This window comes from Schistocerca americana, chromosome 1 (assembly GCF_021461395.2).
Source record: "Schistocerca americana isolate TAMUIC-IGC-003095 chromosome 1, iqSchAmer2.1, whole genome shotgun sequence".
Taxonomy (NCBI): domain Eukaryota; kingdom Metazoa; phylum Arthropoda; class Insecta; order Orthoptera; family Acrididae; genus Schistocerca; species Schistocerca americana.
Window position 1 is genome coordinate 520,159,086 of NC_060119.1, and position 17,866 is coordinate 520,176,951.

The window sequence follows — 17,866 nt, forward strand, 5'->3', positions numbered from 1 at the left end:
GAATGTACGATGGTTGGAACTTAAAATATTGGCAACTACTTATACACAACCGATACAAAAAGAGTTACAGGTTTGCACCTGTTACTGTCCTTCAAAGTGGCCACCAGCTTTGTGTAGAACCCGTTGCCAGCGATGTGGAAGGTGTGGTATACCGTTAGCAGAGCCTGTTCTGTTGATGGTGCGAATGGAGCGGTCTAAAGTTATGGTGATTCTCGTGGATGACTGTGATGGTGTTATCGTAATGCGTTACATTCCTCCACGGCAGACCGCCAATGCACAATATTACTGTTCGTTTTTGGAGCATCACCTGCGACCAACTTTGCAAAAGAAGCGGCGACACTTTCTGCGCAACCCACCCATCATTTTGCACGAGTGCATGCAGCGCAAGCTGTGGTTGCTCTGTTCGGTTGATGGGACTGGGAAGTACTGTACAATCCACCATACTCATCGGACTTAAGTCCCTGTGACTTTGATTTGATTCCGTAGATGAAGGAACCACTTCGTGGCATTCGCTTCAGAACTGTTCCAGAGATTTGACAGGCAGTAGACTGTTTCATTCGCACCATGAACAGAACAGGCTCTGCTAACGGTATACTATGCCTTCCACACACAGCTGGTGATACTTTGAAAGACAGTAACAGGTGCCAACAAGTAAATCTTTTGTATCGGTTGTGAATAAATAGTTGCCACTATTTAAGTTCCAACCATCACACGTAACTGATTGGACAACAAATTAAAGGCTACAGGCATTTTCTGTAACCTGTCAAAACCCTTTGACATGTGAATCACAGCATTCTCTTAAGCAAAATAGAATACTATGGTGTCACTGGCAATTCTGCGAAATGGTTTTGAGTCTCACCTAACTAATAGCAAACAAAGGGTGTCATTGCAAAATACCCGTTCATTAAGTAATCAGACTTCATCTCACTGGAAATTAATTACATGTGGTGTTCCTCAAGGTTCCATCTTGGGTCCGTTGTTTTTTCATGTGTACACTCACTCCCTCTTGTATGTTACATTGCCAGATGCTAAGTTTTTTTGTTTTTAGATGATACAAACATTGCAATAAGTAACAAGTCAAATGCAGATTTAGAAATAGCTGCTATTCAAATTTACACTGACGTTAATAAATGGTATAAAGCTAATTCACTGTCATTAAACTTTGAAAAGATGCACTACATGCAATTTAGAACCTGTAAGAGATCTCCTTCCAGCATGTGTATAACATATGAAGACATGCAGATCAAAAGGTCGATAGTGTTAAATTTCTGGGATTACACCTCGATAATAAATTCAGTTGGAAAGGGCATACCATAGAACTCTCGACGTGCCTAAACAAGTCTGTTTTTGCAGTGATAATGCTGTCAGATATAGGAGATATAAATACGCAGAAGTTTGCATACTTTGCTTACTTTCATTCTATTATGTCACACGGAATCATATTCTGGGGTTACAACTCATCAAACCGAGCAAAAGTTTTTAGAGTGCAAAAGCGAGTAATAATAATCATTTGTGGTGTAAATTCATGAAAACATCTTGTACAAAACTGTTCAAGGAACTGTATTCTAACCACTGATTCTCTGTATACTTATTCCTTAATGAAATTTGTTGCAAGTAATATATCTCTATTTCCAACCAACAGCTCAATACATAGTATCAATACTAGGAATAAGAAAAATCTACATTCAGATCTAAACTCACTCACCTTGGTCTAAAACGGCGTCCAATATTCAGGAACACAATTTTTCAATACATTTCCAGCAACCATTAAAAACTTGGTTTCAGCTAAAGCTTGGTTTAAACAGAGTTTGAAAGACTTTTTGATAGACAACTCTTTGTACTCTACAGATGAATATCTTAACAGGGACTGTTAAACCAGCTTAAGTAAAACTTTTTCTGACAGCTCTTGGTCACAACAGTCAAGATCAGGTATTTTGTGTGTGGTAAATTTATTGAGAGTGTGTAACCATGTTTCATTATGACAGTGTATTAATTCTGTAAATATTAGCAGTTTCCGTTCACTGTAATGTATTCACCTGTTTTGAAAATCTCCTGACAAATGATCAGGATAGTAAGTATTATATTCAAATGCTTTATGTTTTTTATGTTATACTTTCTGACATGTTCCACACCCATGAGAATCATCTCATTTTTGGGTCTATGGAACGAAAACTGAATCTAATCTAATCTAATCTGAACATGAATCAAGAAGTAGGTGTTCAGAAATGACAATCATATTCCATTGTAAAACCCCTGATAAGGGTCACAGCGTGGTGAGTGAAGATGAAGGTGATAATATGATGATCTGCTAAGTTTCCTAATGCATCCTGTGTGGTTAGGGTAATGTCTATAGGTTCATCTGCTGTCAAGGAGAGTTCTGATTTTGACACGACCGATGAGTTACTTCTCTGGCTTGATCTTTTTCTTTTGTTTTCTCTTGCACCTGTTTCTTTTTTTGTAGATTTTCAAGTTTGCAGGTCCGAGTAAGAAGCTGACCGGGCAGTTCCTTGTCCCAATGTCTTACTCTGTCTTAACCACTGTTGAATATCTGAGTGTACATCTGCTACATTTTGGGAGGAAGAATGGGTGGATTGGAGCTTTCTCTATTGTGCTGTTTGAGGTATATGAAGTGTCTCCTGCTGTATCTGCTTGGAGACTCCTGCTGGGTCTGTAACATTGGTCGTCAAGAAGGGCGGAGATCTCTCCTCCTAATAATTTTTTGTTCTGTCTCCTTCTTCTTTAGCTTGTAGCACATGTTAGATTTGGTTTCAAAAAAGTTGAGGAAGGCTGAGTGATAGCTGTGTCATCATGCTCACTAGATGCATTTGTTCATATTTTTTCCTTGCCTCAGTATATGTCAGGGGTTCAATCATTTTATATTCTTGTACTTTCTTTTCTTTTTAAATTCTGGGCAAATCAATGAATGTGGATCATGGAGTTCCATACTATTTACACACAAATGTGGATGTTCACGATGATAACCTTTGTGAAATGGTCATCCACAGTTTCCTGATTTTCGATCTGCCATGCAGTGGAATGACGTGTCCAAAATGTAAGCATTGGGAACATCTAGTGGTCAGTGAGATGTAAGGTTTAATGTCAGTTCTATATGTTATAGAAGCTATTACTTCTCAGTTCAAAAGTTTATTTAAAAAAAAGTCTTCCAAAGTTCTGACAAAGAAGACAGAAAGAAATGACAATATAAACGAATTGTAATACTCAAACAATTAATGCTGTGTAAACTGTGTACAGAAAGGCAATATCTTCTACAAATTAGTGCTACACATCATGAAATGTGGAATTATTGTGACTAACAAATACATACCCCATTATTTTCAGGTTCAGTACGCTGTCCAGGAGGGCGTGGCGGAATCTTGTACCTGAAAGCATTAATTGGAACATTCACAAAATTACTGACACGTGTGTTCGTGATTTATAGTGCTTGTAAAGTGACAGCGTAACACAGATGTATTATTCTATGTATCTGTAGAACATCTTTATCTTCAATGTATTGTATTAATAATTATTTAAATAAAGGTATATTTTTGATGTATCATATTTTAAAATCAGAAAACAAAGTATAAAATAATTTCTCCTAGCCCCAGTCAACTTCCTAACCCATTACAGATAGTTCCGAAACTTCAGGTTACAATAGATAATAGTATGGAAATGAACTATTCTTGCATTAGATATGTTACAAATATTTTCACAACAACTAAAATTTCACAATAATAAATTTTAAGGACTATCTGTATGGGGTTATGAATCTATATGGGGCTAGGAGAAATTATTAAATATTTTTAGTTCAATTTAAAAACTTGGTATATTCAAAATATACTAATATTTAATAACTTTTTCTGCTTTTTTGTCTTGAGTCTGAAATATTTCGATGGATTTTAAAAATGTTGACAAGATTATAAGAGAGAAACGTTAAATTTCAGGTTTATTTCAGTGTTTTTTCACCTGATAATATCTGTTTAACTGTTATTATCCTACAAAATAGAACAATAAAACAAGCAAAATCATTTTATATGAATTTTTAAAAAGATTTTTTGTTTAATACCTGCAGCTTCGCCCTCACATACATATATAACACATCCCCACCACCACCACCACCACCACCACCACCACCACCATCCATCTCACCCCCCCACCCTCCCTCTCACTACCATCTCTGACCGCCAACCCCCCCAACCCCCTTTTCAGCCATCCCCTTTTGCATGTATACCCTATGAAATGTCTTCTGATACTATCTGACACCATGCTGGGTATCAAATGGTTAGGCAGAAATGAAAGCAATCTAATGAAAACTTGTTAAAAAGCTTGAGAAACAGAAAATGATCTCGGATCATTTACGATGAGCTGACAGTAAATAGACAATGAATCACAACCATGAAGGGTAAAACGCACACGCACGTGCGCGCACACGCACACACACACCACTTTCATATTCAGATGCTTTCAGCTAATGCTTGTAAGTAGTGATCACAGAGGGGGTGGGTTGGTGCTGGAACAGAGGGGAGCAGTGAGTTAGGAAGTGGGTAGAGGGAAGAACAGGACAAGTGAGCATTAAGACCTATCACGCTGGAATGGAGTAAGCAGTGAGTTGCTGCACATGTTTTAACATAGATGTGCTGGGAGAAAAAGAGGAGGGGGGAGGTGGAACAGTAACAGGTAGAAAAACACAGTAAGAGTGAAAGATCTGAGATAAAGAAATGATTCAGGCAGGGAGCCATGATGGATGGATGGTGGTGGTGCTTTTGGATGTGGAGCACTCAACAGCATCATCAGTGCCCTTACAAAGAATTTACCATGTCATTCTCTTGTGGGCGAGGGGAGGATGCAGATGAATGTTGTCCCCATAGGTGGCGTTGTTTATAATGCACTGAAGTCCTTCCTCCCCAGCTATTCAGGGAGGAGGCCCAAAAGTTCACATCATCTCAAAAACAAAATGTGTGACACTGGTGTCAGTGAGGACAGTTGGCTGATTTCCAGCCAAACTGAGGCCTGCCCTGATGCCAATATATAAGGCACACACAGCCAAAATACCGAATGTGGCACCCACAAATTTCACAGAGTGGTCGTGGCTCCTGTTGGAAGAGGAAACTATGTTATATGTGCAGTTTTGTGAGCAGCACCTCTTATCATAGGTGCGGCCGGCATGAAGTCTGTCTGCCCTGCCCGTGTCATCAATCTGAGTGACCGCAGTTTCTTGTCTGCCGCCTCCATCCATTCAGTCCCCTACCAATGCACGATTCATCCACCACACAATGAGAGATGATTGCGTGCAAGAGGACAACACATTGGCATACAATACCATCCCAACAGGCTTCTTTGGCTGCTTTGTTGCCTATGTCACTTCTCTGTATTCCCGTGTGTTCAGATATCCAGCAAAATACCACCTCCTTACTATGGTTTTGGAGCGGCAGTAAGGTGTCATGGATGAACTGAATCTCTGGTCGATGACTTACATTTGACGAGTCCCTTGTAGCGTACTGAGCAAGTCAAAACATATGAGAAACTGTGTACTGTGATGCCCGTGAAACCACTCCAGGGCCATCATAATGTTATACAACTACTCATCACTCATCATAATTTATTTGTAAACTGTTCTGGAAGGTACATTTCTTGCGCTGCTTGAAGCTTACAAGCACTTGAGGCCTATGAAGATGTGAAGGTGGCAATTTGTTCTGTCCCTGGTTGTGTATTTTGAGGTACAACATCTGTAAGACAGTCAGTAGCACTTATCCCAAAAAGGAACACTTAAATCTTTCCATTCAAGCTCTGATTTCTCTTATTTTATTATGATGATCATTACTCCCAATGTAGGTGGGCGTCAACAAAATATTTTTGCATTTGGAAGAGAAAGTTGGTGATTGAAATTTCGTAAATAGATCTCGCCGCAAAGAAAACTGCCTTTGTTTCAGTGACTGCCGCCCCACCTCGCGTTATCATATTAGTGACACTCTCACCCCTATTGCACGATAACACGAAACGAGCTGCCCTTCTTTGCATTTTTTCAATGCCCGCCGTCAGTCCTACCTGGTAAGGATCCCACACCGCGAGGCAATACTCCAGCAGAAGACAGATAAGTGTAATGTAGGCTGTCTCTTTAGTGGGTTGGTCGCATCTTCTAAGTGTTCTGCCAACAAAGCGCAGTCTTTGTTTCGCCTTCCCCACAACATTATCTATGTGGTCTTTCCAATTTAAGTTGCTCGTAATTGTAATTCCTAGGTATTTAGCTGAATTGACAGCCCTTAAATTTGTGTGATTTATCATATACCCAAGATTTATCGGGTATCTTTTAGTACCCATGTGAAAGACCTCGCACTTTTCTTTGTTTAGTGCCAATTGCCATTTTTCACACCAAACAGAAATTCTCTCCAGATAATTTTGTAATTGGAATTGATCGTCTGATGATTTTACTAGACGGTAAATTACAGCGTCATCTGCAAACAATCTAAGGAGGCTGCTCAGATTATGACCTAGATCATTTATGTTAATCAGGAACAGCAGACGGCCTATGACACTACCTTGCGGAACACCAGATATCACTTCTTTCTACGCAATGATTTACCATCTATCGCTATGAACTGTGGCCTCTCTGAGAGGAAATCACAAATCCAGTCACACAACGGAGACGACACTCCATATGCACGCAATTTGATTAATAGTCGCTTGTGAGGAACGGTATAAAAAGCCTTCTGGAAATCTAGGACTATGGAATTGATCTGAGATCCCTTGTCGACAGCACTCATTACTTCATGGGAGTAAAGAGCTAGCTGTGTTGCACAAGAACGATATTTTCTGAATCCGTGTTGGTTATGCACCAATAAGCCATTTTCTTCAAGGTGATTCATAATGTTCGAGTACAGTATATGCTCCAAAATCCTACTGCAAATTGAGGTCAATGATATGAGTCTGCAATTCAATGGGTTACTCCTATTTCCTTTCTTGAATATTGGTGTGACCTGTGCTACTTTCCAGTCTTTGGGAACAGACCTTTTGTCAAGTGAGTGGTTGTATATGATTGCTAAGAAAGGTGTCATTGTGTCTGCATACTCTGAAAGGAACCTGACTGGTACACCATTTGGACCGGAAGACTTGCCTTTCTTAGTGATCTGAGTTGTTTCGCAACACCTAAGATATCTACTTTTATGTCACTCATGCTAACAGCTGTTCTGGTTTCGAATTCTGGAATATTTACTTCATCTTCTTTCATGAAGGAATTACGGAAAACTGTATTTAGTAACTCTGCCTTAGTATCGGTAATACTTCCATCGCTATCGCGAAGCGACGGTATTGACTGTTTCTTGCCACTGGTGTACTTTACATATGACCAGAATCTCTTTGGGTTTTCTGCAACATTTTGAGGCAATGTTCAATTGTGGAAACCATTACAAGCATCTCCCATTGACATACGCACTAAATATCGAGCTTCCATGAAACCTAGCCAGTCTTGAGATTTTGCGTTCTTCTGAATTTGGCATGCTTTTTTCGTTGCTTCTGCAACAGTGTTCTGACGTGTTTTGTGTACCACGGTGGGTCAGTTCCATCTCTTATTAACGTATGCAGTACGAATCTACCTATTGCTGTCAATACTGTATCTTTGAATTTGAGCCATATCTGGTCTACACTTCTATAATTAGCTTGGAAGGAATGGAGACATTCTCTTAGGAAGGCATCAAGCGAATTTTGATCTGCTGTTTTAAATAGATATATTTTGCATTTATTTTTAGAGGTTTTGGTTGATATGATTTCGAGCCTCGCTACAATGATCTTGTGCTCACTAATCCCTGTATCTGTCATGACGCTGTCTATTAGATCAGGATTATTTGGGGCTACGAGGTCAAGTGTGTTTTTGCAACCATTTACAATTTGTGTGGGCTCATGAACTAATTGTTCAAAGTAATTTTCAGAGAAAGCATTTAGTACAATTTCAGAAGATTTTTTCTGTCTACCACTGGCTTTGAACATGTATTTTTGCCAACAAATCGAGGGTAGATTGAAGTCTCCACCAATTATAGCAGTATGAGTGGGGTACTTATTTGTAATTAGATTCAAGTTTTCTTTGAACCGTTCAGCTATTATATCATCTGAGTTGGGGGATTGGTAGAAGGGACCAATTATTATTTTGGTATGATTGTTGAGTATAACCTCACCTATAGTAATTTGCAGGAACTATCAATTTCAACGTCACTGCAAGATAAACTACTACTAACAGGCACAAACACACCACCATGTACTTTATTTAATCTATCCTTTCTGAACACGGTTTGCACCTCTGTACAAATTTCACCAGAATTATCTCACATTGCAGTAGTAGTTGGTGTTAGAGCTGCACCATTTTTAGATTGAAGTCAGTTGATAAGTATAGTTGCTTAGAGGAAGTCCCTCTACCTAAGGGCTCACCTTCAGAGGACGTCATGTTTCCAAGTAGAGAAGGAATTAGCGTATTTCATCAAAATATAAGCGTTATTCGAGATAAAGTTAGTGAACTGCTTATAGATGCTGACTTGAAATTACTGATATATTGGAGCACCACTTAAATAAATTGGCGATTCAGAGACTTCCTTTACCAGGATACAGATTAGCTGGCTGTTTTCCAAGGAGTTCCTTGAGGGGTGGGGGAGTGGCCATGTACGTACAAACCAGTATTCCATTTGAGTCCATAGACGTATCATGGCACTGCACTCAACAGATATTTGAATGTTGTGCACAGACAGTTGAACGCAGTGTAACTGAACTTCTAATTGTTGTTGTTTGTAGGTCCCCTAACTCTGACTTCAGAGCATTTCTGTTCAAACTAGTGAGGGTTCTTGATTTACTTTATAGGAAGTAGCAGAAACTAGTTATATGTGGTGACTTCAATATTAATTTTGTATATGATGTTGCAAGAAAAAGGATGTTGGTAGATTTCCTAAATCCATATGATCTGATGCAGATTGTGTTTTTTTTCCAACTAGGGTGCAGGGGAACAGTAGCACAGCCATAGAAAATATTTTTGTTCATTCTACATTACTAGATGGGCATTCTGTTAGTAAAAGTGTGAACGGCCTTTCATACCATAATGCACAATTTTTATCACTAAAATGCTTTTGTACTCAAACAAATGTCACATATAATTAGGAAAGTTAATCCAAAAGCAATAGACAGTTTTTTAAACCTTGTCAGGTAACAAGAGTGGCAGGATTTTTATAGTGCCGATAACATAGATGACAAATATGCTTTCCCTAATGCATTTCTCATGCTCTTTGAGAGTTGCTTTCCATTACAACATACCAAACGGGCTACAGCAATAAAAGGGAGCATGGGTGGTTGACTAGTGGGATAAGGATGTCGTGTAGAGCAACACGGGAATTATATCAAAATGTTAGAAGAAGTCACAATCAAGTTACAGTAGCCCATTACAAACAGTACTGTAAGGCGCTTAAAAACGTTATTAGGAAGGCAAAGAATATGTGGTACACAAATAGAATAGCTAATTCACAGGATGAAATTATAACCATATGGTCAGTTGTGAAGGAAGTATCTGGTCAGCAGCACAAGGTGAATGATATAAAGTCAGTTCGTAGTAAAAATATTTCTGTTACTGATAAATCAGATATATGTAACAATCTTTTCTGAGCAGTGCTGGTGAATTATATAAAAATTTAGTTTCTACAGGGAATCATATCACTCTCTCAGCAAATGCCTTTCCGAGATTGATGTCTGAAACACTCCTCTGTGATACAGACAAGGGGGAGGAGTCAATAATTAAATCACTGAAGACTAAGGACTCTCATGGATATGATGGAGAGCCTAGCAGAATATTAAAGTACTGTGATGCACATTGTAGCCCTGTATTTAGCCATATTTGTAATTTTTCCTTTAGGAATGGTCAGTTTCCTGAACGATTAAAGTACTCAGTAGTAAAGCCGCTTTATAAAAAGGGAGGAAGGGATATGGGGACTAGCTCACAATTGGTTCACCTCTTACTTTACCATCAGACAGCAAAAGGTCATTATTCACAATGTTGAGAATGGCTGTGATGTGGGGTCTGAATGGGGTTCAGTCAAGTGGGGGGTGCCCCAAGGATCAATGTTGGGGCCCCTTCTGTTCCTTATATAGATAAATGATATGCCCTCTAGTATTACGGGTAACTCAAAATATATCTGTTTGCTGATGACACTAGCTTGGTAGTAAAGGATATTGTGTGCAACATTGGCTAGGTTTCAAATAGTGGAGTTCATGACCTAAGTTCATGGCTGGTAGAAAATAAACTAACGCTACATCAAAATAAGACTCAAGTTTTTACAGTTCCTAACATACAATTCAACAAAACCTGATGTTTTAATTTCACAGAATGGGCATATGATTAGTGAAACTGAACAGTTCAAATTTCTACATGTTCAGATAGATAGTAAACTGTCGTGGAAAGCCCATGTTCAGGGTCTTGTTCAAAGGCTTAATGCCGCCATTTTTACTATTCGAACGGTATCTGAAGTACGTGATTGCTCCACACGAAAATTAGTCTACTTTGCTTATTTTCATTTGCTTGCATCATATGGTATTATGTTTTGGGGTAATTCTTCACATTCTAAAAGGATATTTTTGACTCAGGTCAGGTGGTTCGGTCAATAAGTAGTGTTAAGTTCATGAACTTCTTATCGACCCCTGTTCATGAGTCTGGGTACTTTGACATTGGTCTCTCAATATACAGGGTGTCTCATTTATCTTTACCACCATAAACAACTGTTTGTGCAGATGCAAAATACAAAATTTTTCAAGCAAATGCTCTTTAGCTGTCAGAGGGACATCAATCAGCACGATTGCTTTCGTTGTGGCTTTGTTTTTTTACAAAGATATGAACAGCAGTACGACTTTTTGAAATGGCACCCTGTATTTTTTATTCGGTAATTCATTTCCTCTCCTAAAGACCTATTCAAAAATGTATCACACTGTACCATTCAATGAAACACAACGTTATTAATCACATAACACAACATTGACATTGACACTCGCAGCGCTTAGTGCAGGTACTTGGAGTAATGGAACACATCCACGTGCTGACATTGACAGAGGACAAATGTAAACATAAGGAGAATGCACACCCATCATTCCATCAAACATCGTCAGTTGAAGAGTTGTGCGAGCAGAATGCACACCAATGAAGATAAGGTAGAACTGCTACTCATCTATGGGGAATATAAGTTAGCAGAACAGTAATTGCAATACTAATTTCTTATGTACGAGTACATTTAGTACAGTAGTTTAGTCCTTTTAAATACTGTTGTGTAGAGTAGGCATACAGTAAAGGCTGTTCTTCCTACAAACTGCATCAACATAATGTTTATTTTATTGTTGTCGCTGAAGGTAGGCGAAATGCTATGCAGGCAGTGGAAATGTAGAGAGAGTGATATCCTGACAATAATCCACCTTCCCAACAGATTTTTTCTCGTCTTGTTGCGATGCTTCAGGAAACGGGAAGTTTCAACCCACGACAATGCAATTGTTGTAGCACTTGCACAGACAAAGCTGCAAAAGTTACTGTTCTCGTTTCCATTGCTATGAATCCACATGTGAGCACACGACAACTTTAACACAAGATTGGCATTCCTAAAACCAGTGTACATGGTATTCTTACATGTCACTGGTTCCATCCTTAACATGTACACCTACATCAAGAATTGCATGGGAATGATTTTCAGAATCGTGTACAGTTCTGTAAGTGGGCACAGCAGCAAATCCTCACCAACCCGAACTTCTTCTCCAATGTTCTATTTACTGATGAATGTTCCTTCTCAAACAAAGGACAGGTAAAGACAAGGAACGTCCGAAATGTGAAATAATTTGGGTAAAGGTCACGGTTAAAGCAGGCTCAGACATGGTAATTGGATGTCTCTATAGACCCCCTGGCTCAGTAGCTGTTGTGGCTGAGCATCTGAAGGATAATTTGGAAAATATTTCGAGTAGATTTCCCCACCATGTTATAGTTCTGAGTGGAGATTTTAATTTGCCGGATATAGACTGGGAGACTCAAACGTTCATAAGGGGTGGCAGGGACAAAAAATTGAGTGACATTTCTTAAAGTGCTTTATCTGAAAACTACCTTGAGCAGTTAAACAGAGAACCGACTCGTGGCGATAACATATTAGACCTCCTGGTGACAAACAGACCCAAACTATTTGAAACAGTTAATGCAGAACAGGCAATCAGCGATCATAAAGCAGTTACTGCATCAATGATTTCAGCTGTAAATAGAAATATTAAAAAAGGTAGGAAGATTCTTCTGTTTAGCAAAAGTGACAAAAAGCAGATTACAGAGTACCTGACAGCTCAACACAAAAGTTTTATCTCAAGTACAGATAGCGTTGAGGATTAGTGGACAAAGTTCAAAACCATCGTACAATATGCGTTAGATGAGTATGTGCCAAGCAAGATTGTAAGAGATGGAAAAGAGCCACCGTGGTACAACAACCAAGTTAGAAAACTACTGCGGATGCAAAGGGAACTTCACAGCAAACATAAACATAGGCAAAGCCTTGCAGACAAACAAAAATTATGCGAAGCAAAATGCAGTGCGAGGAGGGCTATGCGAGAGGCGTTCAATGAATTCAAAAGTATAGTTCTATGTACTGACTTGGCAGAAAATCCTAAGAAATTTTGGTCTTATGTCAAAGCGGTAGGTGGATCAAAACAAAATGTCCAGACACTCTGTGACCAAAATGGTACTGAAACAGAGGATGACAGACTACAGGCTGAAACACTAAATGTCTTTTTCCAAAGCTGTTTCACAGAGGAAGACTGCACTGTAGTTCCTTCTCTAGATTGTCGCACAGATGACAAAATGGTAGATATCGAAATAGGCGACAGAGGGATAGAGAAACAATTAAAATCACTCAAAAGAGGAAAGGCCGCTGGACCTGATGTGATACCAGTTCGATTTTACACAGAGTACACGAAGGAACTTGCCCCCCCTTCTTGCAGCGATGTGCCGTAGGTCTCTAGAAGAGCGTAGCGTTCCAAAGGATTGGAAAAGTGCACAGGTCATCCCTGTTTTCAAGAAGGGATGTCGCAGAACTATAGACCTATATCTCTAACGTCGATCAGTTGGAGAATTTTGGAACACGTATTATGTTCGAGTATAATAACTTTTCTGGAGACTAGAAATCTACACTGTAGGAATCAGCATGGGTTTCGAAAAAGACAGTCGTGTGAAACCCAGCTCGCGCTATTCGTCCACGAGACTCAGAGGGCCATAGACACGGGTTCACAGGTAGATGCCATGTTTCTTGACTTCCACAAGGCGTTCGATACACGATACAGTTCCCCACAGTGGGAACAAAGTAAGAGCATAAGGACTATCAGACCAATTGTGTGATTGGATTCAAGAGTTCCTAGATAACAGAACGCAGCATGTCATTCTCAATGGAGAGAAGTCTTCCGAAGTAAGAGTGATTTCAGGTGTGCCGCAGGGGAGTGTCGTAGGACCGTTGCTATTCACAATATACATAAATGACCTTGTGGATGACATCGGAAGTTCACGGTGGCTTTTTGCGGATGATGCTGTGGTATACTGAGAGGTTGTAACAATGGAAAATTGTACTAAAATGCAGGAGGATCTGCAGCGAATTGACGCATGGTGCTGGGAATGGAAATTGAATCTCAATGTAGACAAGTGTAATGTGCTGTGAATACATAGAAAGACAGAACCCTTATCATTTAGCTACAATATAGCAGGTCAGCAACTGGAAGCAGTTAATTCCATAAATTATCTAGGAGTACGCATTAGGAGTGATTTAAAATGGAATGATCATATAAAGTTGATCGTTGGTAAAGCAGATGCCAGACTGAGATTCATTGGAAGAATCCTAAGGAAATGCAATCCGAAAACAAAGGAAGTAGGTTACAGTACGCTTGTTCGCCCACTGCTTGAATACTGCTCAGCAGTGTGGGATCCGTACCAGATAGGGTTGATAGAAGAGATAGAGAAGATCCAACAGAGAGCAGCGCACTTCGTTACAGGATCATTTAGTAATCGTGGAAGCGTTACGGAGATGATAGATAAACTCCAGTGGAAGACTCTGCAGGAGAGACGCTCAGTAGCTCGGTACGGGCTTTTGTTGAAATTTCGAGAACATACCTTCACCGAAGAGTCAAGCAGTATATTGCTCCCTCCTACGTATACCTCGCGAAGGGATCATGAGGATAAAATCAGAGGGATTAGAGCCCACACAGAAGCATACCAACAATCATTCTATCCATGAACAATACGAGACTGGAATAGAAGGGAGAACCGATAGAGATACTCAAGGTACCCTCTGCCACACACCGTCATGTGGCTTGTGGAGTATGGATGTAGATGTAGATTGGTCCAGTGACAACCCACGATGGCTTAGACAGGTGGAACATCAGCGTAAATGGAGAGTTAACGTCTGATGGGGGATGCTTGGTACTACAATTATTGGCCCTTATTTCATTAATGGTAGTCTAAAAGGCACTGCATATGCCAACTTCCTCAGACGAATTGTTCCCCTCTTCTGTATGAAGCGCCGCTAAGAATCAGAATTCTTATGTGGTATCAACACAATGGATGTCCAGCACATAATGCCTTGCACGCATGTCGTGTTCTGAACTGAAGGTATCCTGCCAGGTGAATTGGTCGAGGAGGAACAGTTACTTGACTTGCTAGGTCTCGTGACTTAAATCCTCTGGACTTTTTTTCTTTGGGGATGCATTAAAGACGTTGTCTATTGTGATATTCCAACTCCAGAGGACATGCAGGAACGTATTGTGCTTGCTTGTAATTCCCTTCAGCAGGCAACACTGGAAGCAGTATATAATTCTTTCATTCAACATGTGCACCAGTTTATTGGTGTCCAGGGTCACCACTTTAAGCACCTTTGAATGTTCTACTCCTGGGCAATGGTACAGGAGAGTCAAAGACAATTTTGTGTTATGTTTTTACTTTGTTTTCATTTGCTTTCTGACAACTCCAGAAAGTGGACGAGTTTGTGATCCTGGGCTCAAAATCAATGTTGTGTTATGTAATTAATAATGTTGCGTTTCAGTGAATGGTACATTGTGATACATTTTTGAATAGGTCTTTAGGAAAGGAAATGAATTAACGAATAAAAAATACAGGGAGCCATTTAAAAAAGTCATACCGCTGTTCATATCTTTTTCACTCAGTTAATACTTGGCAGAAATCAATCCTGCATTTGGATCGGACTTCTTTAACTCTTGTGCAGAGAGGTGTGCAATATAACGCTTCATCCATTTCAATAAGCTACCACAATAATTCAAAAATCCTAGCAGTAATGCACGCGCTTTCAGATCAAAAATGAATAGTTTCCTCATAGGTCACTCCTATTCTGTCAAGGAGATCCTTGAAAAATAAGCTGATTCTTGTTGAATTGTTGATTGGGTTTAAGCAAACTTATGGCTTGACTTTTTTTGGGTTCATAAACATTTTATTTTTATCTGCTGTAATTTCATGTACTGACACTTTCAATGACCTTGGAGATTTGCTCCTCAATTTGGTCCTATGTAACTTCACATGTAAAAAAAACACACAGGAGGTAGGACCTGCTTTCTGTAGAGGCATTTCAAAATATTCAACAATTTGAAGCCCTTTGTTCACAGATGTGGTCAGCTGTTGGAGCCAGGTTCATTTCAAGTCAAATAGTAGGCCCAAAAGGCAGATACTGCCCTTAAATTTAAAACAGTGTCCCCCGTTGTGAGCTACGATGGGTGAAAACTATGATGAGCATGGTTGAAGTTGACACAAGCAGTGTTCTCAAGTGAGAACCTAAAACTAGTTTTGCTGGGCCTCGTTTACAGCCTTCTTATGGTCAGCTGAAGTTGCCTCGTGGACACTGTACAACTGGAGGAGTAGAAGGTCATGAAGTTATCCACAAACAAAGACCTTCTAACTGGGCTCCTCACTGCAGAGGAAATGCCATTGATAGCAACTGCGAACAGTGTGGTGCTTAGTACACTACCTCAGGGAGAAAGTAAAAGTGGTTTTCTTTGAGAACTGACTGACTAAGGAGTGACATACATCCACAAGGTCCCCATTCATGAAGTTGGTGAAGGATGTTTTATCTCCAAGTGGTTTCTTATACTTTTTCAAGATTGAAAAACATAGTGACTAAATGATTGCACTGTAAGGAAGACTTCTGTATCTCAGTCTCCAGAAGAATTAAGTTGTAAAGGGCAGAACAGCAACAGATGAAACCACACTATTAGAAGCAAAGGTGATCTCAGCATTAGAGGAGCCACATGAGGCAGATACTGAACTTGCGCTCTAATGTCTGTCTTATTCAGGTGATAAGGGATACATTCCGACAACTACTAGGGCTGGCATATTTCTTGCCTGGTTTCCATAAGGGAATTAATAGTGCTTCCTTCCAAGTGACAGGGCACTGTCCACCAAAACATGTCTGATTGAAATGAGGTGTACTGCCCTTGTCTGAAATCAATCTGAGTCCCAAACTTGTGTAGTGGAAGCGAAATGATTAATGGACATCAAGACTTCCTTCTCAGAGTTCCCCTTCCATTCTCTTATCACTAATCTCACTTGTGCTCTTACTGATCCGAAGGCACACGTTTTCTGTAGTAGGATGGTGTTCGAATAGCTGCGTAGTTGTGTGTCTGGTTTTGATGGCTGAGCATCATTCTTTATTCCACCAAAAAGCATGCTGTCACCTGAGGTGGTTGCCAGACTGGGGAATGCAAATGGTGGCATCTCATTGGATTGTGCAGGTAACAGGCTTTATCACCTCCTGCTGTTTGAAGGTGGCATGTTGACTGTACTGTGACCAATCTATCCTTTGAAGCATCCCTCTTTGTGGTCTCCTGACTATCTCCATCGAAGTCAGCAGTTGGACCTAGACCACAAAGTGGTCACTGGACTGGAAATTTGTGGCCGCTTCCCACTGAACTGAGTCTGTAGAAGCTGGGGAGCAAAAACAGATGTCACTGAGTGAAGATGACCCTATAACTGTAGAAAATTATGTCATCTAAGCAGAGGTCAAACAGCAGATACACACTAACCGGATGAGGTGCTCGATAATTTGACCCCTGCAGCAAGTGGTAGCTAAGCCCCATAGCACATTGTGTGCACTGAGGTCATCCATGAATAGCAATGAGCATGGAGTGCCTGAAAGAGCTCTGTCAGTGCATCTGCATCCAACAGATCATGAGGTGGGAAATGTAAAGAATACACTCTTATCTTAACTGGTGTGAGAACTTCCACAGCAACTTGCTGTATTGGTGAGGAGTGTCATCTCTCTTTGATGAAAGCAGCCATTCCACCCTTTGCCCTGTCTCCAGTATCATCATCCTACCTCTGGAGGTGGTAGTCCTTTAATGCAGATGTGACGAAGAATTTAAAATGAGTTTCTTGTAAGCAGATGATGAACAATCTTTTCTGGACCAGGATCTACAATTCCTCCAACTGCAATTAGTACTCATCTAAGTTTCACTCCAATACAGAAAGACCTGTTAGAGCCATTGAGTAGCATCAGCTGTTCTTGTCCTTCTCCCTTGGTGATGGTGATTTATCCGAAGAGGTCAGAGGAAACACTACACAGATGGTGCCCAGCACTCTAGTTCCTCCACGTGGAAATCAGTATCTGCAATCAGAAAGTGAGAGTGCTTACCAATCCAATGATTTTGCTGTCACTTTCTTCGATTTTGAATGACTTTTTTTAAGAGTTGTCCTTACTTATGAGATGAGTTGGTTGCATGGATAGAGAGGACAGCTTAGTGGGCTCCTGATGGTGTGAAGTGGTATGTACCAATTCCGTTGTTAATGCCTTCTGAACGGTTTCAGGGTGTAACCTTCCTCACTGCCCAGTACGTGAAGGTGAGGCAAAAG

General features: G+C 40.1%; 1 protein-coding gene across 1 annotated transcript in view; it reads right to left on the bottom strand.

Moving 5' to 3' along the window:
- LOC124605328 (E3 ubiquitin-protein ligase RNF185-like) overlaps positions 1-17,866 on the bottom strand; it is a 70,730-nt gene that overhangs the window by 42,012 nt on the left and 10,852 nt on the right. The window contains exon 5 of the mRNA XM_047136937.1: positions 3,326-3,380. Within this exon, the coding sequence (XP_046992893.1) occupies positions 3,326-3,380 (55 nt within the window). The remainder of the gene's footprint in view (positions 1-3,325; positions 3,381-17,866) is intronic.